At 55.3% G+C, this 21,215-nt stretch overlaps 1 protein-coding gene and 1 long non-coding RNA gene across 6 annotated transcripts in view; one reads left to right on the forward strand and one right to left on the reverse strand.

Annotated features, from left to right (window-relative positions):
* Window positions 1-8,056: 8,056 nt before the first annotated feature.
* LOC129052262 (uncharacterized) lies at window positions 8,057-11,249 on the forward strand. The gene is made up of 3 exons (XR_008517231.2): window positions 8,057-8,247; window positions 8,667-8,836; window positions 9,690-11,249. It is a non-coding gene; the product is annotated as an uncharacterized LOC129052262 (long non-coding RNA).
* GMEB2 (glucocorticoid modulatory element binding protein 2) overlaps window positions 9,936-21,215 on the reverse strand; it is a 43,272-nt gene continuing 31,992 nt past the window's right edge. For 3 of the 5 annotated variants that reach the window (XM_024238786.3, XM_024238788.3, XM_054542363.2), the window contains 5 exons: window positions 20,276-20,433; window positions 17,519-17,590; window positions 16,984-17,178; window positions 16,488-16,610; window positions 9,936-13,041 (listed from right to left, as the gene is read on the reverse strand). In XM_024238786.3, coding sequence (XP_024094554.1) covers window positions 12,401-13,041; window positions 16,488-16,610; window positions 16,984-17,178; window positions 17,519-17,590; window positions 20,276-20,433 — 1,189 coding nt within the window. In that variant the 3' untranslated portion in view covers window positions 9,936-12,400. The remainder of the gene's footprint in view (window positions 13,042-16,487; window positions 16,611-16,983; window positions 17,179-17,518; window positions 17,591-20,275; window positions 20,434-21,215) is intronic. The other 2 variants (XM_024238787.3, XM_054542364.2) reach the window with 1 other exon arrangement.

Here is a 21,215-nt window from a genome sequence, read left to right on the forward strand (position 1 = left end):
AACACGCTCACACGGGCTGAATATTAGTAATATTATTGTATCCACGTCAGTTTCCTGATTTTGTAACGGACAGCTTCCACGTTCTGAGGAAACACACCTTGAAGTGATGGGGTAAAGGGTGAAGGGTGAAGGGGTATCGTATCTGAAAGGTGAAGGGATATCGTGTCTTAGTCTCAATCGCCCGGAACTACGGGCTTCTACAGAACCGGCAAATGGGCCAGAACAAAGCAACTGGTGAGTCTGCCTAGAGCACAAGGAGTCCTTTGTTCTATTTTTGCAACATTTGTGTACGTTTGTTTAAATTACTATATCAAAATACAAAGTAAGAAATGTCTGCCCAACATACCCTCAGCTTGTCTCATCCCGGTCCCCAGGTCCTCCTCACCCAGCGTCCCTGCCAGTGGGTTCCGTGGCCCCCCAGTGCCAGCCTGCCGTCTGCTGCCCTCTGCCATCCGCCATCACCTGAACCGTGCAGGAAAATGTACGCACCGTCCCCAGTGTCACAGTGCAGGTGGAGGTCCCCAGGGTTTAGGGCCAGGCCTCAGTTTACCTGTGACTGTGGGCCATGTGCTCTCGGGCAGGAACTGGCTGCCTCTGGGTATAACTCACTTAAGCAGGTCTTTAACACCCGGTTCCCATCTTTCCAGAGACCCTCCCAGGCGCCCTCCCACCAGCCAAAAGCTCACACCCCTAGTGGAGGAGGTGATAGGGTCTGCAGTGGGAGGGAGTGGAGCCGATTCCAGATCTCCTCCTCTTGGCCTTGTGGGAGCCGTACAGCCGGGAGGCCTCCTTCGAGATGAGCCCCTGGGGAGAAAGTCAGGGGGACCACAGCTTCTCCTTGCAGGGGTGCCAGAAGGATCTGATGGGGGTTTAGTCCCAGGACGCGTCTATGCCCCCCGGGGCCTCCCAGCTGCTCTCTCGTCTCTCCCTGCCTGGCCTCTGCACACACCACCACGTGTGTGTGACATTGTGAAATATACATTTATACGTTTGGTCTCGTCCCGTTTCCTGGCACAAACCCCTAAAATCCCTGGAGTAGCCAAAGTGGCAAGTGCCTCTTTGTGCTGATATTGACCGAAGGCTGGCAGCCTGGAGGCAGCCTCAGGATGGGACTGGTCCTTAGGAAGGCCTCGGCAGGAGTAGAGGGTGGCACTTTCAGCCTTGCCCCAACCTCCAGGCAGGGGAGGGGAGAGGGGGCTGAAGGCGGTCCTCACCAGTGGCCAGTGATGTAATCAATCATGCCTGGGTAATGAAGCCTCCATGAAGTCGCAAAAGGACGGGGCTCAGAGAGCCGTGGAGGTTCCTGGACGGGGTGCCCTTGTGGGGTGAAAGCTCTGCGCCCCTCCCCTTACGCATCTCTTCATCTGCGTCCTTTGTAACGTCCTTTATAATAAATGGGTAAACATGTTTCCCTGAGTTCTGTGAGCTGCTCTAGCAAATTAATCTGACCCAAATATGGGGGTTAGGAACCCCAATTTATAGCCAGTTGGTCAGAAGCACCTGGGGCTTGAGATTGGCATTGGGAGTGGGCAGCAGCCTTGTGTGGGCGTCTCCAGGTAGATGAGGATGTCTAAGGACAGATGGCGTCTCCAGCTACACGGTGTCTCCAGGTTTACAACAATGTCTCCAGGTTCACAACAATGTCTCCAGGTTCACAACAATGTCTATGAATAGACGGTGTCTCCAGGTTGGCAACAATGTCTCTAGGTAGATGATGGTGTCTATGGGTGGACAGTGTCTCCAGGTTGATCTGGAATCCCTCCCACTGCAGACCCTATCACCTCCTCCACTCAAGATGTGAGCTTTTGGCTGGGGGGAGGGTTCCCAGGAGGGTCTCTGGAAAGATGGGAACCAGGTGTTAAAGACCTGCTTAAGTGAGTTATACCCAGAGGCCGTCAGTTCCTGCCCCAGAGCGCATGGCCCACAGTCACAGGTAAACTGAGGCCTGGCCCTAAGCCCTGGGGACCTCCACCTGCACTGTGACGCTCGGGAGGGTGTGTGGGTTTTCCCTCAGGGTTCGGGTGATAGTGGACAGCACAGGGCAGCAGACAATGGCTCCAAGTAGACGTCTCTAGGTAGATGGTGTCTTCAGGTGGATGGTATCGGAATTAAACTGGAGCACGCCCAGCTGGCATTGGCTGCAAAACTGACTAATCTGTTGTTGGAACGGAACCCCCACCTGGTGTCAGCAGTGAGCTGTGCTGTGAGAGTGCAGGAGAAACAGCCTGGTTTTCTGACATCATTAGAGGTGATGAGCCACCTTCTCACCCCCTGCTCACCTCTCCCCCAAACTGAAGCCTGCTGGAGCCCTCAGGCCAGGCCCTGAGCAGGAGGCGTGCGGTGGGTGTTGCAGGATCTAAAGGGCCTCCCAGGGGCAACAGAGAGCCTGGCCAGGGGCTGTGCCTTTCTCTGCTCGCCCCCACAGCACCCCCGAAGCTTAAGGCTTGATCACATTCCCCTGAGGTCTCCTGGCAGGGACTTTCCTAGTCCCCACTGGCCCCCAGTGTCCCTCTGCCATGTGGCCACCTCTCCGGGATGACAGGGGGAGGGGCCACGCTCCTGCTGGGGCTGGGATGTTGGGGTCTGGAGTGGGTGTGGGCCTGCCCTGGGGCTGCTCTGGGCACCTGGTTGACACAGAGCCAGGTGCCTGTGCACCCTGTGGGGCAGCTGTGCCCAGCCCGGCTGCCCCAGAGGAGGGAGCCAAAACCTGGGCCTTTTCCACCCCAGCCTTCTGGTCTCCCTGCTTCTCCCTGGACATACAGGAACGTGGCTTGCTCCTGACGCCCAGAGGTTCACGTCCAGAACGTTACTGCAGATGTCAGGAGAGACAAGACAGGACAGAAGGGAGCCTGGGTCAGACCCAGGTCTGCGGTCTGTTGGTCCCCGAAGGGCCTGAGGCAGGGAAAGGACAGTCTTCAACAAGTGGCAACTGGAACGCGGAGTAGTTTCGGGAAAAACGAAGCTCAGCCCCACCTCGCATTGCACACAAAATTTAATTCAAGATGGATCATGTAAGCATCAAAGCTAAACTGTAACGCTTCTAGAAGAAAACAGGAGAAATCTTCACAACCTTGGGATAGGCATATATTTCTTTTCTTTTCTTTTTTTTTTTGTTTTTGAGACGGATCTCGCTCTGCCGCCCAGGCTGGAGTGCAGTGGCGCCATCTCGGCTCACTGCAAGCTCCGCCTCCCGGAATGATGCCATTCTCCTGCCATTCTCCTGCCTCAGCCTCCCGAGTAGCTGGGACTACAGGTGCCCGCCACCACACCAGGCTAATTTTTTGTATTTTTAGTAGAGATGGGGTTTCACCATGTTAGCCAGGATGGTCTCAATCTCCTGACCTCATGATCCACCCGCCTAGGCCTCCCAAAGTGCTGGGACTACAGGCGTGAGCCACCGCACCCAGCCAGCATATATTTCTTTAAAAGGACATAAAAGGTAGAAATATAAGAGAAAAAAATTGATAAACAAGGTTACATAAGTCAAAAATGTCTGTACCAGTGAGAAAAATGAAAAGTCAAGCTATTAGCTGAGAGAAAAATATTCAAAATACACATATCTGATGAACTATATGCAAATTGAAAATGTTTTTATCTTTGTTATTATTATTACACTTTGAGACGGTCTTGCTCTATTGCTCAGGCTGGAGCGCAGAGATGTGATCACAGCTCACTGCAGCCTTGAACTCTGGGCTCAGACAATCCTCCTGAGCCCAGGACAGACCTCAGCGTCCCAAGTAGCTGGGACTCCAGGGATGCACCAACACCCTCAGCTAATTTTAAAATTTTTTGTAGAGATGGAGTCTCACTATGTTGCCCAGGCTGATCTTGAACTCCTGGCCTCAAATGATCCTCCTGCCTCGGCCTCCCAGAGTGTTGGGACTACAGGGGTGAGCCACCACTCCTAGAAGGCAGATTTTTTTTAATCTCAAAACTCAAAAGTCCAGTTTTTAAAAACAAACAAAATATTTGAACAGACATTCCACACAAGAAAATATACAAATGACCAAAAGCACATGAGAAGGTGCTTACCATCCAGTCACTGGGGACACGCCAACAGGACCCAGTGAGAAACCACCTCACACGGGCAGATCGACTGCATCCAGAGCGAGGACGGCTCGTGCTGCAGAGGATATGGAGCAGCCACTGCTCCCATTGGTGCTAGTGGGGATACAAGATGGCACAGCCACCTTGGAAAACAGCTCGGTCATTTCCGGTAAAGTTAAATGAACATCTGTCTTAGGATCCAGCAATTCGACTCCTGCAAATCTACCCAAGAGAAATGAAAAAAGGATCTTCATTCTTCACAACGCCTGGGCCAGGGAGCCCCTCCTGCTGGGGCCAGCGTGCTGACGCCCACACAGAGGCACCCGCCGGTTCACAGCAGCTCCATTCCTAGTAGCCCCAGACTGAAAACAGCTCCAATGCACATCACCAGGCGGCTGAATAAACAAACCGTGGAACATCTGTACGACACATCACTACTCAGACAAAACCTAAACAGAACATGTCCGACACACACAGAAGCATGAAGGAATCTCAAAAACATAGTTCAGTGAAGAGGCCAAACACAGACGAGTATTAAATGTGCGGTTCCATTTCTATGAAGCTCAGGAACAGACGAATTCTAAAAACCAGGCCAGGGATTGTGAGGACAGGCCCGACTAGAGAAGGGAACAAGGGGAGTGTCCTCTGCCTGGCGCAGGCAGCAGGTACATGTGTCTGTATTGCTTAAAACTCATCCAAGGCTGGGCATAGTGGCCTGTCATCCCAGCACTTTGAGAGGCCGAGGTGGGCGGATCACTTGAGGGCAGGAGTTCAAGACCAGCCTGGCCAACATGGTGAAACCCCATCTCTACTAAAAATACAAAAATTAGCCAGACGTGGTGGCGCGTGCCTGTAGTCCCAACTATTCGGGAGGTTGAGGCAGGAGAATCGCTTGAACCCAGGAGGCAGAGGTTGCAGTGAGCTGAGATTGCGCCACTGCACTCCAACCTGGATGACAGAGCAAGACTCCATCTCAAAAATAAATAAATAAAATAGGCCGGGCACGGTGGCTCATGCCTGTAATCCCAGCACTTTGGGAGGCCAAGGCAGGCAGATTGCCTGAGCTCAGGAGTTCAAGGCCAGCCTGGGCAACATGGCAAAACCCCATCTCTACTAAAAATACAAAAACTTAGCCAGGGATGGTGGCGCGTGCCTCTTATCCCAGCTACTCGGGAGGGTGAGGCACAAGAATCACTTGAACCCAGGAGGCGGAGGTTTCAGTGAGCCAAGATTGAGCCATTGCACTCCAGCCTGGGAGACAGAGTAAGAGTTCGTCTCAAAATAATAATAATAATAAATAAGTAAATAAATAAACTCATCCAACAGCCCACTGAAGTTCTTGCATTTCATTATCTTACTGCAGAAAATGAACGTGTGTGTGTGTGTGTGAGAGAGAGAGACCCTTGATGCAAATGTATCTGTTACATCTCCGAGCTCAGACACAAACCTGCTGTCAGCAGATGTCAAGGACCAGAGGAGCAGCAAGTGGCAGCGAACTCCAGTGGCCTGGTGAGCTCGGGACCTCACGCATGCCTTGTGGGCTGGGGACCGTCCTCTAGCTGGTCTGGGGAGCCTGAAGTGCCACCCACCCCCATGTTTCATGGGGTCAGGAACCAGAGCCAGATGGGGGCTGCCAAGGCAGGGACAAAGGCCTGTGAGGACCCAGCAGGGCCTGAACACAGCCCACCCTACCCACCAGCCAGGCCAGCAGTGGAGATCAGAATCCTGCATAAACTCATCACAACCTCGCAGTGCAGGAGCCCCAGAGAAAAGCACATCTGGAAAACCGTAAGTCCTGGTCAAGGCCAAACTGCCTGGCGAAAATCCCATTCAATGCACAGGAGCAGCCTGTCCATTCCAACAGAGAGGACACTGTCAGATGGGGCCTCTCCTCCCCAGGTCCAGCTCCCCAGGCCACTAAGCAGTGGACAGGGTCCAGATGCCAGTGTTCATCTGTGGCTCAGAGAAAAAGAAGCTGAGCATTGGCACAGTTTGTCCCAGTTAACGTGGTTGTGTAACAAATGACCCCAAAACTCAGTGGTGTAAAACAACCATTTATGATGCTCACAAGTTCCGTACGCCAAAAATTCAGACAGGACACAACAGGATCAACCGGTCTCACGACGTCAGGAGCCTCAGCCAGAAGACTCAAGTTCTGCAGCTGGAGTCATCTGAGCCTCCCCGCTCCATATCTGGCACCTGAGCTCAGATGCCACGCTCAAAGGGCTGGGGGCTGGAACCACAGGGCACCTTGAACATCTAACTCTACTTCTCCAACATGGCAGCTCAGTCTCCAAAATGGGCATATTCGGAGACAGAAAGGGGGCAGGGGTTGGGGGAGTGTTGGGGGAACAAATGAGGTGAAAGCTCTACTGTCTTTTTCCAGTATAACCTCTGAGGTCACCCCGTGTGACTTCTGCCATGTTCAAGTGATTAAAAGTGAGTCACTAAGATCAGCCCAAAATCAGGAGGAGGGAAAGTAGACGCCCAACTGTTGTGAGTGACATCGAATTTGTGGACATGTTTTAAAATCACCACATGGCACAGGAGAGTCAAGAGTCATCCACACTGTAGGAAGAAAAAGGAAAGAAAGGTGCAACCTGGAAGAAAATGCAAGTTAAGACAATTCCTCACAAGTACTTCAGGCTATAGAACAACTTATTGAAAGGCATGACTCCAAATAGATCACTAGTTACACTAAACGTAAAGGGATTAAACTATCCTATTAAAAGACTAAGAATCACAGGCAAAATTTTATTTTATTTTATTTTATTTATTTCTGAGATGGAGTCTCACTCTGTCACCCAGATCTCGGCTCACTGCAAGCTCCACTTCCTGGGTTCACACCATTCTCCTGCCTCAGCCTCCCCAGTAGCTGGGACTACAGGCACCTGCCACCATGCCTGGCTAACTTTTTTGTATTTTTAGTAGAGACGGGGTTTCACCATGTTAGCCAGGATGGTCTCAATCTCCTGACCTCATGATCTGCCCACCTTGGCCTCCCAAAGTGCTGGGATTACAGGCGTGAGCCACCACGACCGGCCTCCATGAACATTTTTTTAAAAAATTAGCCGGGCCAGGCGTGGTGGCTCACATCTGTAATCCCAGCATTTTGAGAGGCCGAGGCAGGTGGATCACCTGTGATCAGAAGTTCAAAACCAGCCTGGCCAACATGGCGAAATCCCGTCTCTACTAAAAATACAAAAATTAGCCAGGTGTGGTGGCATGCACCCGTAATCCCAGCTACTCGGGAGGATGAGACAGGAGAATCACTTGAACCTGGGGATCAGAAGTTGCAATGAGCCAAGATGGTGCCACTGCACTCCAGCCTGGGAGATGGAGTGAGACTCCATCTTGAAAAAAATAAAAATAAAAATAAAGAATGTCCCAAACCGAAAACACTGACACCACCAAATGCTGGTGAGGACGTGGAACAACAGGAACCTCAGTCATTGCTGGTGAGGACGTGGAACAACAGGAACCTCAGTCATTGCTGGTGAGGACGTGGAACAACAGGAACCTCAGTCATTGCGGGTGAGGACATGGAGCAAGAAACTCAGTCATTGCGGGTGAGGACGTGGAGCACCAGGAACCTCAGTCATTGCTGGTGAGGACATGGAACAACAGGAACCTCAGTCATTACAGGTGAGGACGTGGAACAACAGGAACCTCAGTCATTACAGGTGAGGACGTGGAACAACAGGAACCTCAGTCATTGCGGGTGGGAATGCGAGATGGTGCCGCCACTGGCAGAAGACACTTTAGTAGTTTCTTACAAAACTAAATACATTCTTACCACACAATCTAGCAGTTTCGCCCCTTGGTATTTACCCAAATGAGTTGAAAGCTTAGGTCCACACAAAAACTTGCACGAGGGTTTTTAACAGCAGCTTTACTCATAATTGCCAAACCTTGGAAGCAACCAAGATGTCCCTCAGTCACTGAATGGTACACTGTGGCCCATCCCAACAGTGGCATGTCACAAAGCACTCCACCCTCTGTGGGCACTCTGCCCTCTGGAGTGCCCTGGGCTGGACAGGGCTGGACAGGCCACAGCCCATTCCCCACTCCTGTGTCTTCAGCTGAGGAGTGGCCAGTGCTGCACCGGCCCCTGGGGACACTCTGTGGGTACAAGACATGACCCCTTGTTGGTTTGTATCTTGTGGCCTCTGAAACCCCATCAAGTATCAGGAGGAGGAGGTATCATGGTGGGATATTGAGGGGTACAGCCCCCTCCGGGGCAGAGGGAATGATGGGGGTGCTCCGGGCGTGTCAGCAAATGGGAGGGGTCACAGTGTAGAGAATGGGTAGCAGGAGGGTAGGAAGGGCCAGAGGTGGGAACCGGGTAGTTACATCGACCTGAGAGAGATGGAGGGGGCCTGGCCTCACAAGAAGGGAATGCATCGTGGATGTGAGGTTGCAGGAAGGTGGGCTGAGCCTGTGGGCAGGTGTTGGTGCTCCCCTCCCCGACGGGGCGTGATGGGGACAGAGCATGGGAGGGAATATGAAGCAGGAGCTCTGTCTCGTACACATGGAATCTGAGGAGCTGGCAGATGACCTGTGGAGAGGGTGGTCCCGTGCCAATGTGTGCTGGAAGGACATGCCTGTGCGTTTTTCAGCTCTGGGGTGCAGCAGGGCACAGGCGTGGAAGAGCAGCCATGGCAGAAGGGCAGGTTTCAGAGTGGACTCTTGGAAACAGCACCCTGTGCCCCTCCAGCCACCGTCCCGGAGGGCACCCAGTGACCCGGCTTTCGACGCCATTCTGCCTTGAGGGAAGTGTCCAACTTTCGTAAGTGGAACCACGCAGCAGGGACTTTTTTTTTTGAGACAGAATTTCGCTCTGGTCGCCCAGGCTGGAGTGCAATGGTGCAATCTTGGCTCACTGCAACCTCCACCTCCCGGGTTCAAGCGATTCTCCTGCCTCAGTCTCCCAAGTAGCTGGGATTACAGGCACCTGCCACCACGCCCAGCTAATTTTGTATTTTTAGTAGAGATGGGGTTTCACCATGTTGGCCAGGCTGGTCTCAAGCTCCTGACCTCAGGTGATCCACCCGCCTCAGCCTCCCAAAGTGCTGGGATTACAGGCGTGAGCTACTGCACCCAGTGACCACGCAGCATGGACTTCTATGTCTGCCTCTTGCTCGGCCGTGAGTCTGGGAGGCTGGCCTGTGGCTGGTGTGCAGGTTCCTATGGCCTTGGGTGGACAATGGCAGCAGGGAGGGGAACAGCGTTGGTGACGAGAAGGCTCTGAGACTGAACCCTGGGAGAGGGGAGGAAGGGGCCCCCCTGGGTGTGAGTCTGTTGAGCTCCTGACTGGCGGGCGCAGGCCCCTGTGCCACTGAGAGCTCTCCTTACTTGGGAGCGAGGGTGCCTCCGACGCCAGCCTCGGGTCAAGGTGGGGCCCAGGCTGTTCTTACTATTGTCCTCCAGCGATTTGCAGGACACCTTCAAAACCCTCACCAGGCACCGAATCGGCTGATTCAAAACCCTCACCAGGCACCAAATCAGCTGATGCTCTTAATCTCCGACTTGCCAGCGTGCAGAACTGCATAAATGAATCTCTGTTGCTTGCAAGCCCCCCAGCCTGTGGTATTTTGTTACAATAGCATTTATGACTAAAACGGCCATGATCCTCCCACCAGGCCTCTTGAAAACTCCGATGCATGCTGGTGAGAGAAGGAGAAGGGCACAGGGCACCTGCTGTGATGAAAACAGCTTTGACCTCGGGACACCCTGGAAGAGTCCTGAAGCCCCCAGGCCACACTTGGAAGAACGAAGCATGTGGGTGTGAGTGGGCCGGGGCGGGGGTGGCAGCCAGCGCTGTTTGCGTTGGGCGTGTTTATAGACTTGATTTTTCTCCACACTTCATTCCAAGAGATAGACACTCAAACTATGAAAATTGTTTTTATTTTAAATCAAAGTACCAGGCAGATACTTGCAAAACAACATACAAAGCAAAACTCAAACATGGCCCTTCCCTAGGGCGCCTCTGAGCAGGCACAGAGAAGTTCTCACCCTCTGCAAAATCCAATCCAATCCTATCTTCTCAGAAAACCAAACCAAAGGCAGCCATGAAAACCCGTGTTCTGTACGTGGTTGAGAAGGTCCTCCTCTCTGAGTACTGGCTGGCCCCGAGGCCAGCAGAACTGGGAGGTCCAGGGAACCCTGCCCCTGAGGAGCCAGCAGGACCTGGAGGAGCCGGGGGCGGTGCTGACGACAACCTTCCCCACCCACTGCAGTGTGGTTCCCAAGAGGATGAGGGCTTCTCCAGGGCCCTTCCCCAGGCTGGGGCTTGGAGCCCCTGCCAGAAGCAGCTGGGTTGGCGGTAGACGTCCCCAAGGGCCTTGGGAAGCACTGGGAATGGGCTCCCAGCCCTGGTGGAATGGGGGATTGGGAATTAATTCTGAAGCTGGTTGTGGCTTATTTTTGTATGGCTCTGAAATTAACTTCCTCTCCCAATGCCTCAATAGCTAAGGGGCAGGGGCAGAAAAGGTCCCAACCTTGTTCTTAAAAAGAAAGAAAATGAACCCACAACCCACTGGAAGTTCTGTTGACGAGGGTTGTCAAGGCAGACGCACTCGTGACTTTGACAAAGGGAAGCAGCTGGAAGGTTGCGGGTCCCAGGGTCACAGGCAGCTGTATTAGTGACAGGTTCTGAGCTGGTGGGTGGGGGTTACAGGGCCCTCCTGACCCCCGTAGGGTCATACCGCTGCATGCTGCAGAACTCAACTAGAGTGGAAATGAGTTTAAAACGGAGTATGTACATCAAAAGGTCAACATCACGCCGAAACCAGCTGACTGTGACAACAGCAAACAAAAATGTAACAGAGAAAACAAACAAGACACAGCCTCAGTAGCTTGACATGGGTGAGGGCAGCCAGGACAGGGCCCTGTTGACAATGGCGCAGAGGTGGGGTCTGGGCTGCTCGCTGGACGGACAGCCAGCCAGTTCCCTTCGGAGCAGTGAAGTGGGACACGGGACCCTCGCATTGCGGGGCCTCAGACGGGCCTTCAACTGCCGACAGAATCAGCAGGAGCGTCCAGGGGCATCTGGCCCTGCTGGAGACGGCAGGAGGCCTGGGCTGGCTGCTCCCTGAGATGCCTGCCCCAGGGCCCTAGCCTGGAGGGGCCTCAGCCTGGTCTTCCTTGTGAGTCCAAGGCCAGGTCTCAGGACAGCCACGGACAGCCCTTCCAGACAGGCTCTGGGCTCCACCTTCGGCAGCTGCCCTGACCAGCCCACCCTGGGCGGCCTCCTGAACACCCAGGGGCTCTCCCTTGGACAGAGACCACCGAGGGCCAGCCCAGGGGCTGCATGGGGGCCGGGGGCCAGGGAGCCAAGGGCTGTTCTGTGGCCAAGCAGCCCAAGCTGAAGGGCCCCCACGGGAATCCTCGACCTCCATAGTGACTGGTTCTGTTTATGCCCCTGCCCCAAGACTGAAGCCCTAGGGACACGCCTCACGGATCTCAGACCCCTGGGAGGGGCCGGCTCAGGGAGAGGCTGCCCAGGACCTCCGCACCCGGTCAGGTGCACTCACAGGGGCTCAGGGGCCACCCAAAGAGCTAACTCGGGAAGCCTAGGCACTCAGCATTATTTTGGTTGAAAATGCTATAAATCTGACTCTTCCTAGAAGCCTACTAAGCAATTCACTTAAAAACACCCTCAGTACATGTGCAACAATGCCTGGACCACGCCTCGTCTGTGCGGCCCCTGGGCCACCTGAGCACCGGCTGGGGGCGGGGGAGGCAGGCACCCGCCGGGATCTGCACCCCAAGCTCCGGGTGCATGTTCCCACACAGGAGGAGAACGGGGCGCCAGCCACACTAAACCTACAGAAAACTGTGGGAAGAAACCAAATCCATAGGATCCAGAGGTTTCACACTTGGGCTCAGCTCCCAAGTCATGAGTTAGTAACGTCCCCAGGGACCTGGCTGGGTGCAGACACGGGGGCCTCGTGACCTGCTGCACCGCGTCCAGCACCTGCAGGGTCGCGCTCGGCACCTGGCTCTGCTTCCTCTGCCTCTGCTGCACCCAGGCTTCCCCAGCCCCCGCCCACCTGGCTCCTGATCAAGGCCCAATGTGTAAACAGTATTAATAAGCAACAGATGGAAAAATATATTTCCCAAGAAAAAAGGAGGAGGAAACGTGGGACCTGAAGACCGATTTTCCAGGTTGCTCTCGCTGTTCTGTCCCCTTCTCTCTTCTCGTGATTTGTTTTGGCGATTCCTCTCTTTGGTTCTGCAGCCCACGTGACCCACCTGCCCGAGCCAGCCCTGCGGCCTCTGCCCACTCCCTGCTGCCGCGGCTGAGAGGCAGCCAGCCCTGTCCGTCCCAGGGGCCTCGCCCTCCCGTCGGCTACTTCCGCTCGTGGTCCTCTGCCACGGCAGCCACCTCAATGGTGGCCGTGTGCTCCTCGGGCCCAGGGGCAGCCCCTGCGGGCACTGTCACAATTGTGCTGGAGCCAGGCGAGGCCTGGGCCACATTCTGCAGGGTGGGGCCCAGGCCAGGTAACGTGAGCAGCTGCAGCGGGCTGACCACCTTGAACACCGTGCTACCGTCCTGCACGGCAGCCGTGCTCAGGACCGTGAGGCTGGATGCGTCCGGGTGGATCTCCACTGTGCTGGGGTAGGTAGAGCCAGAGGAGGCCAAGACTGTGTATCCCCCGAGCAGCGGGGAGGCCGGGGAGCTGGCAGGGGGGGCCTGAAGGGAACCCTTGCCCAGGACGGTGGAGGGCAGGGTGGACACCACTTTACCAAGGGGCACGCTGGTCAGCTGGGGGACGGGCACGCCCGGGCTGAGCGCCAGCTGGGCAGACTGGGTGAGCACCTGCGAGGCCATGGCGGCCGGTCCTGATGTGGCACGTGCAAGCCGGGGCCGCTTCACAGGCGGTGGCAGGGAGACCGGCGTCAGCGTCATGAGCACGTTGCTGAGGTGCTGGGACTTATGCTTCAGCTCCTTGGCTCGGCGACGATGCTCATCACACTGCTGCTCCAGGGCTGCAGGGAGGGACAGATGGCATCACATGGGGGACGGGGGCATGGATGGCAGCATGCAGGGGACGGGGGCAGACACGCCACACCATCTGGGTGGCCCCTGGGTCAGTGGCAACCCAGGTCTGCTCACCTGATGCCACAAACCCAGATGACCACATGGCCACCAAAGGTGAGGTCTGTGGGAGGCGGGGCCCAAGATGGCCCTCGGGGTAGATACCAGCCTGTGCTGACCCAGGGTCTGCACTGACCTGGGGCCTGTGTGCAAATGTGGCAATGCTGTCTCAGACCCTCCCGCACTGACCCAAGGCCTGCGTACAAGCATGGCTATCCCGTCTCAGACCCTCCCACACTGACCCAGGGCCTGTCTCAGACCCTCCCGCACTGACCCAGGGCCTGTGTGTAAGCGTGGCAATCCCGTCTCAGACCCTCCCGCACTGACCCAGGGCCTGTCACAGACCCCCCCGCACTGACCCAGGGCCTGTGTGCAAGCGTGGCAATCCCGTCTCAGACCCTCCCACACTGACCCAGGGCCTGTCTCAGACCCTCCCGCACTGACCCAGGGCCTGTGTGTAAGCGTGGCAATCCCGTCTCAGACCCTCCCGCACTGACCCAGGGCCTGTCACAGACCCCCCCGCACTGACCCAGGGCCTGTGTGCAAGCGTGGCAATCCCGTCTCAGACCCTCCCGCACTGACCCAGGGCCTGTCGCAGACACCCCCGCACTGACCCAGGGCCTGCGTGCAAGCGTGGCAATGCCGTCTCAGACCCTCCCGCACTGACCCAGGGCCTGTGTGCAAGCGTGGCAATGCCGTCTCAGACCCCCCCGCACTGACCCAGGGCGTGTCTCAGACCCCCCCGCACTGACCCAGGGCCTGCGTGCAAGCGTGGCAATGCCGTCTCAGACCCTCCCGCACTGACCCAGGGCCTGTCTCAGAAACCCCCGCACTGACCCAGGGCCTGTGTGCAAGCGTGGCAATCCCATCTCAGACCCTCCCGCACTGACCCAGGGCCTGTCTCAGACCCCCCCGCACTGACCCAGGGCCTGCATGCAAGCGTGGCAATCCCGTTCAGACCCTCCCGCACTGACCCAGGGCCTGTCCCAGACCCCCCCGCACTGACCCAGGGCCTGTGTGCAAGCGTGGCAATCCCATCTCAGACCCTCCCGCACTGACCCAGGACCTGTCCCAGACGCCCCCGCACTGACCCAGGGCCTGTGTGCAAGCGTGGCAATCCCGTCTCAGCCCCTCCTGCACTGACCCAGGGCCTGTCCCAGACGCCCCCGCACTGACCCAGGGCCTGTGTGCAAGCGTGGCAATCCCGTCTCAGCCCCTCCTGCACTGACCCAGGGCCTGTCCCAGACGCCCCCGCACTGACCCAGGGCCTGTGTGCAAGCGTGGCAATCCCGTCTCAGACCCTCCAGCACTGACCCAGGGCCTGTCTCAGACCCTCCTGCACTGACCCAGGGCCTGCGTGCAAGCATGGAAATGCCGTCTCAGACCCCCGCATGAGCTTTAACACACCCAACGTGGAAAGCTGCTCTTGTGACATATTAAGATCGAGAGGAGGAAAAGCAGCACATATGGCATATGTGTTTAAACATAAACATGCACACACACACAGAGTGAACACACACACAATGAACACACACATAATGAACACACATACAGTGAACACACACAGTGAACACACACACAGTGAACATACACACAGTGAATACACACACAGTGAACACACAGTGAACACAGAGTGAACACACACACAGTGAACACATAGTGAACACACAATGGACATACACACAGAGTGAACACACACAGTGAACACAGAGTGAACACAGTGAACACAAGCACAATGAACACACAGTGAACACACACACAATACACACTGAACATGCAGTGAACACACAGTGAACACACAGTGCACACACACACTGAATACACGCACAGTGAACACACACAGTGAACACATACAGTGAACACAGAGTGAACACAGTGAACACACAATGAACACACACACAGAGTGAACACACACAGTGAACACAGAGTGAACACACACAGTGAACACAGAGTGAACACAGTGAACACAAACACAATGAACACACAGTGAACACACAATGAATACACACAGTGAACACACACACAGTGAACACACAATGAACACACACTGAACACACACAGTGAACACACAATGAATACACACAGTGAACACACACACAGTGAACACACAATGAACACACACTGAACACACACAGTGAACAGACTGAACATACAGTGAACACACACTCAGTGAATACAAACACAGTGAACACACACACTGAATACACACACACTGAACACAGTGAACACGCACAGCGAACACACAGTGCACACACACACTGAATACACACACATTGAACACACAGTGAACACACACAGTGCACACACACAGTGAATACACACACACTGAACACACACACACTGAACACACACAGTGAACACACAGTAAGCATAGACCCCAAGAGGAGCGTGCAGGAAACACACCAATATCAGGGGCTTGAGCTCTGAGCGGGGTCAGGACCAGCCCTTCCCATTCTCTGTCATTGTTTTTTTTTGAGACAGGGTCTGGCTCTGTCGCCCAGACTGGAGTACAGTGGTGTGATCTCGGCTCACTGCAACTTCCACCTCCCGGGCTCAAGCAATTGCCTGCCAGCCTCCCGAGTAGCTGGGATTACAGGCGCGCACCACCATGCCCAGTTAAGTTTGTTTTTTTCAGCAGAGACGGGGTTTCACCATGTTGGCCAGGCTGGTCTCAAACTCCTAGCCTGAAGTGATCTGCCAGCCTCGGCCTCCCAAAGTGCTGGGATAACAGGCGTGAGCCACCGCGCCTGGCCTCTGTCATTTTCTCTTAAATAACTACTTGGTTCAGGCCGGGCGCGGTGGCTCACGCCTGTTATCCCAGCACTTTGGGAGGCTGAGGCGGGTGGATCATGAGGTCAGGAGATCAAGACCATCCTGGCTAACATGGTGAAACCCTGTTTCTACTAAAAATACAAAAAAAATTAGCCGGGCATGGTGGCGGGCGCCTGTAGTCCCAGCTACTTAGGAGGCTGAGGCAGGAGAATGGCGTGAAGCCGGGAGGCGGAGCTTGCAGAGAGCCGAGATCGCACCACTGCACTCCAGCCTGGGCGACAGTGCGAGACTCCGTCTCAAAAAAAAAAAAAAAAAAAAAAAAAAAAAAACTACTTGGTTCATCACAGAAATGTCGGTAAATGTAAGCTTAGTGCAATGGAGAGGTCTGACTACATCATTTAAGCTTCAGGTTGTTTTCCTCACACAACGGCTGTGGGGAGAAGCTCGCCGTGGTGGCTGTGAATCCAGGAAGTGCATGTGGATGCACAGCCAGGGGGTGAACCCATGGGCTCCCAGGTCCTCAGCCTACCACCCAGGGGAGGGGGCGGGGGTGGTCTCAGCGTACCTGCCAGGTCCCGGGCGTACTGCTCCCGCGAGCGGTCCATCTGGCACTTGTGGCTGGCCAGCACCTTCTTCACCAGGTCCAGCATGCCGAAGTTCTGCACGATGTTGTTGAGGAGTACAGCATCTTAAAGGGTAACGCGGACACTCAGTGAGAGCCCAAGCCCTTCCCAGAGAGCCACGCGGACACTCGGTGAGAGCCCGGGCGCTTCCCGGAGAGCCACGCGGACACTCGGTGAGAGCCCGGGCGCTTCCTGGAGAGCCACGCGGACACTCGGTGAGAGCCTGGGCCCTAACTAGAGAGTCAGAACACCACCACTGAGGCTGCTCCTCAGGAACCCAGCCAGCCAGGAGCCCAGTTCAGAGGGAGAAGACTGAGATACATCAAGGCGATCCTCCCACCAAGTTCAGCCTCAGCATAGCAGGAGTCCCAAGCCTAGATTCAGCCTCCAACCCAGCAGCACAGAAGGGCCTAGGGGCAGGAGGGCCAGTGGCCTCACCTCCTGCAGACACTCCTGGGCTGAGGAGCCGGCAAGAGGGAAGATGCAGCTCCTCACCTCGAAGCTGCAGGGGAGGGTCCTGGACCCGTTGCTGCAGGCCTCTCATGGTCTCCACCAGCTCCTGGTGGAACTCCTGGATGACCTCGTCCAGCAGGCCGGCGTCCTTCAGCCCCCGCCAGAAGGTAAATGTGTCATCTGTGAGGGAAGGAGTGGGTTCAGTGGGCAGGGAAAGTGCTGCTACATGGGGCAGCCACCACAGCCACAAGGACATCACCACAGCCACGAAGACACCATGCCAGAGCCGGCAGCGCCTGGCACCGAGCTGGGCTTGCGCTGCCTAGACACATCCACCGTGCCGAAATCTAGCAGGTCAGCCTCAGAGCGCCCAAGACAATGCTGCTGGAGCCAGACCTTTCTCCACAAAGACCCCACTGGCCCCACCTGGATTCCTGGAGCCCCTGTGTGGCCCAAGGTGGGCAGAGACCCCACCACCCCACCAGGGCTTGTGAGAAGCCCACAAGGAGGAACCTCGTACCTCCAATGGCCGCGGTCCAGTCGCCAGGGTCTTCACAGGTCTCTATGGTGATGGTCGCAGGAGACCCATTCACTGCAGCCAAAAGGGAACCTTGGGTGAGTGCTGTTTGGACCACAGTCCCACACCCCACATACCCTGTCCGCCCTCCTCACACCACCTTCTGAACCTTTCCATCTGTTTTCACAAAACTGGCAAACACAGGATACACACTAGTACAGCCAAAGCGTACCTGCCTTATATTTTATGGCTATTTTTAATCACAGATGTTGTCAAACATACAAAGGAGAAACAACACAAAAACAAATCCCTTGAACCCGTCACCCAGTTTCAGCAAATCCTCAACACTTCACTCTTCTTATCCATTTACAATTGTACTCAACAAGCACTTTCGACTGGACCGTCAGGAGTGAGACAAGGTGATCCTTCTGCTTGACTTGTTTTCCCACCGAGAGCTCTGCGGCTGCGTCTGTCGCCCGTGGGGCTCGCCCTCACCCCGCCTCTTCAAGTGATGCTTCATTGAAGTCATCATAAATCTCAGTATCTATCATGTTTCCATTTTTCTACACCAGAACAAGTGGGGCTTTGAGAGACAGAAACCGTCCTGGCTCTTCCTGTGGGTCCCTCTCTCATGCCTGCAGAACACGACTGGGCGTGTCGTTCATATTTGGCCATTTCGGGCGTTGCTGATAGAGACTTTATACACAGATCTGGCTTAAAAAACAAACCCAGGGCCGGATGTGGTGGCTCACACCTGTAATCCAGGCACTTTGGGAGGCTGAGGCGGGTGAATCACCTAAGGTCAGGAGTTCGAGAACAGCCTGGGCAATATGGCAAAACCCCATCTCTACTAAAATACAAAGTCAACCGGGTGTGGCGGCGTGCACCTGTAATCCCAGCTACTTGGGAGGCTGAGGCAGGAGAATCGCTAGAACCCAGAAGGCGGAGGTTGCAGTGAGCCAAGATCAGGACACTGCACTCCAGCCTGGGTGACAGAGCAAGATTCCGTCCCAAAAAAAAAAAAACAAAACAAAACAACAACAACAACAACAACCTGGAAGCAGTTTAATGTTTTGGTAATACTGGCCTTTTCCACATTCATCAAAGACATGGCAGTGGTGAATATTACTCATATCATACATCTGGAATTATTTGGGGCGTGAATGTAATGTTTTGGTAATGCTGGTCTTTTCCACATTCATCAAAGACATGGCAGTGGTGAATATTACTCATACATCTGGAATTATTTGGGGTGTGAATGAGTAGTTTTTCCTAGTTTGGGCTGATACACCATCTTTTACTAACTGCACAGTTGTCAAGTTAATGGTTCTTAGAGATTTCAGGTTAAAGAACCCAAATCATCTTCATAAGAGCTGAGCCTCAGCCTAGCTGTGAGGCACTGACTACAAGGTGTGGAAGGCTCAGTTCCTTCCCTGGCAGGCGGTCAGGCAGAGCCAACACTAACACGGTGGAGCTGCTGGGGAGTCCCTGGGGAGGACAGACAGGAGGCTGGGCTCTACCCGGCCCCTCTGACCACAGCAGCTCAAGTGTCCTGGGCTTCTCAGGACTCAGCACTGAACTTGCCAGGCTGCCCTGGCAGGACGTGGAAGGGGCCCAGGAGAAGGGTGAGGCCTCCAGACGTGGAAGGGGGCCCAGGAGAAGGGTGAGGCCTCCCTACTGCCCTGGCCTCACTCTCCTACCCAGCGGAACAGGACAGGACTCAACTGGGTCCCACCTGGGCCAACAACAAGGACGTCCCTGGGCACACAGGAACACAATCTGGCCAGCAATGCGGAGTGGCAGCTTAGGGACAATGCATGTGGCATTGCTGGAAACACATCAAAGACCACCCAGAGATGTGACCAGGGAGCCCAGGACCTAACTTCACTTTAACTTCAGTTTTTTTGTTTGTTTTGAGATGGAATCTCACACTGTCGCCCAGGCTGGAGGGCAGTGGAGCAATCTCAGCTCACTGCAACCTCCGCCTCCTGGGTTCAAGCGATTCTCCTGCCTCAGCCTCCTGAGTAGCTGGGATTACAGGCATGCACCACCACACCCGGATAACTTCTCTACTTTTAATAGAGACAGGGTTTCACCCTGTTGGCCAGGCTGGTCTCGAACTCCTGGCCTCAAGTGATCCACCCGCCTCGGCCTCCCAAAGTGCTGGGGTTACAGGCGTGAGCCACCGCACCCAGCCTAACTTTAGTTTTAAGAAAAATTTCTCTATTCATAAAGCTGGAAAGAATTCTAGGGAACAACCTTTCCACAATTTAGAGCTATAGACACCAACATGGAAGAGTATCTAAACCGTCACCCAAAAACCCAAGTGGCAGGAACGCCTGCAGCGAGGCACCCAGCACGGAAGGCTGGAGTATGGGCAGTTCCATAAACCGCCAGGTCAGGAGGAAGCAGGAGAAGATTTGGGGCTGGGCTGTGGGGTTGGGAGGGAGGGGGCCGGGTGGGTGCCCAGGCACTCTCTGTTACTCGCTATACCCTTCCCCACACGTGAGTTATTATATTACAACGAAAATGGCTTCAAAAGAAAAGTGCTTCAATCTTCCTTGTCAATGAAAGCAGCAATTCTGCCAGATCTCCTCTGTGAGGAAGGAGGAGGCTGATCCCAGACAACTCAGGGCCCCAGGCAGGCAGTCCTGGCGTGAGCAAACGCCTGGGGCCAGGGAGGCCACCCAGGGGCATGTCACCCTCTGTGGCCATGGCCAGTGTGGGGCTGGGTCAGGACGAGCAGCCCTGTGCACCTACCGTCGGCTGCGGCGGGCGTGAGGGGAATGTACTCGGCTGACGTGGGGCTGCTCAGGGACACACGGGCTCCTGAGAGGTCAATCTTTGTGCTGCGGCAGGTGTTGGAGCAGACCTTGTCGTGCTGGTAGAAGTCCAGTTCCCCGGAGTCCATGATCTTCCTGTGACAGACGGTGGCATGGGGCGTCCAGGTTGGCCCCAGAGCCGAAGGCACCTGGCCCACCCACCCTGACTTGGGCCGTCCACCTGTGTGGGGCAGTCCTAGCAGAGGCGCTGGCAGCTCCACAGGGCAGGGTGGGCTCTGCTTCCCTCTTAGCGCAAGCTTGGCGTGCAGGACCCTGCTGCTGAAGCAGCCGGCCCAGGCCCACGCCACGGCACTGTCCCCAGGAAGGGGGCGAGCGCTGGCCAGTGGGTGTCTGGAGGTGCCCGTCAGAATCTGTGGGGCTGGGCCTTTCTGGGATGTCCCACTGCCCCAGCCCCAAGGGAGTGACCCACAGTTAACAAAAGTGGGCCCAGTCCACCTGCAGCATGCGTGACTCATTCTGAAGCAGAGAAAGGTGGGAAATCACTTCCAGGAGAACCTTCCTCCTTCTAAAGGCACAGAGACAGCAAAGGAGAGGGATGAGGGCGCAGGACAGCACCAACGGCCATGGCTGCCGCTCATCCTCATCTTTACCAGGAAGGCTTCGTACGGCCCAAACTGCTGAGACCTGCCCTCCCAGGGCCCTCTCTTCTGCCTCTCCGGAGGTCCAGGGTCTCAGTCCTGTGTGTCTCAACGAGCCTGCCTCGACCCATGAAACGAGGGTCAGAGGCTCCAGCCTCATTCAATCTTTGGGCAGCGCTGACCTCAGGCACACACAGGCTGATGCTTCTGTGGTCAGCTCAGGACTTGCCTACCTGGCCAGTGGTCCCCACAGCTGTGCCACCAGCCATGTTCCAGAAA

Source organism: Pongo abelii, chromosome 21, assembly GCF_028885655.2.
Source record: "Pongo abelii isolate AG06213 chromosome 21, NHGRI_mPonAbe1-v2.0_pri, whole genome shotgun sequence".
Lineage (NCBI taxonomy): Eukaryota > Metazoa > Chordata > Mammalia > Primates > Hominidae > Pongo > Pongo abelii.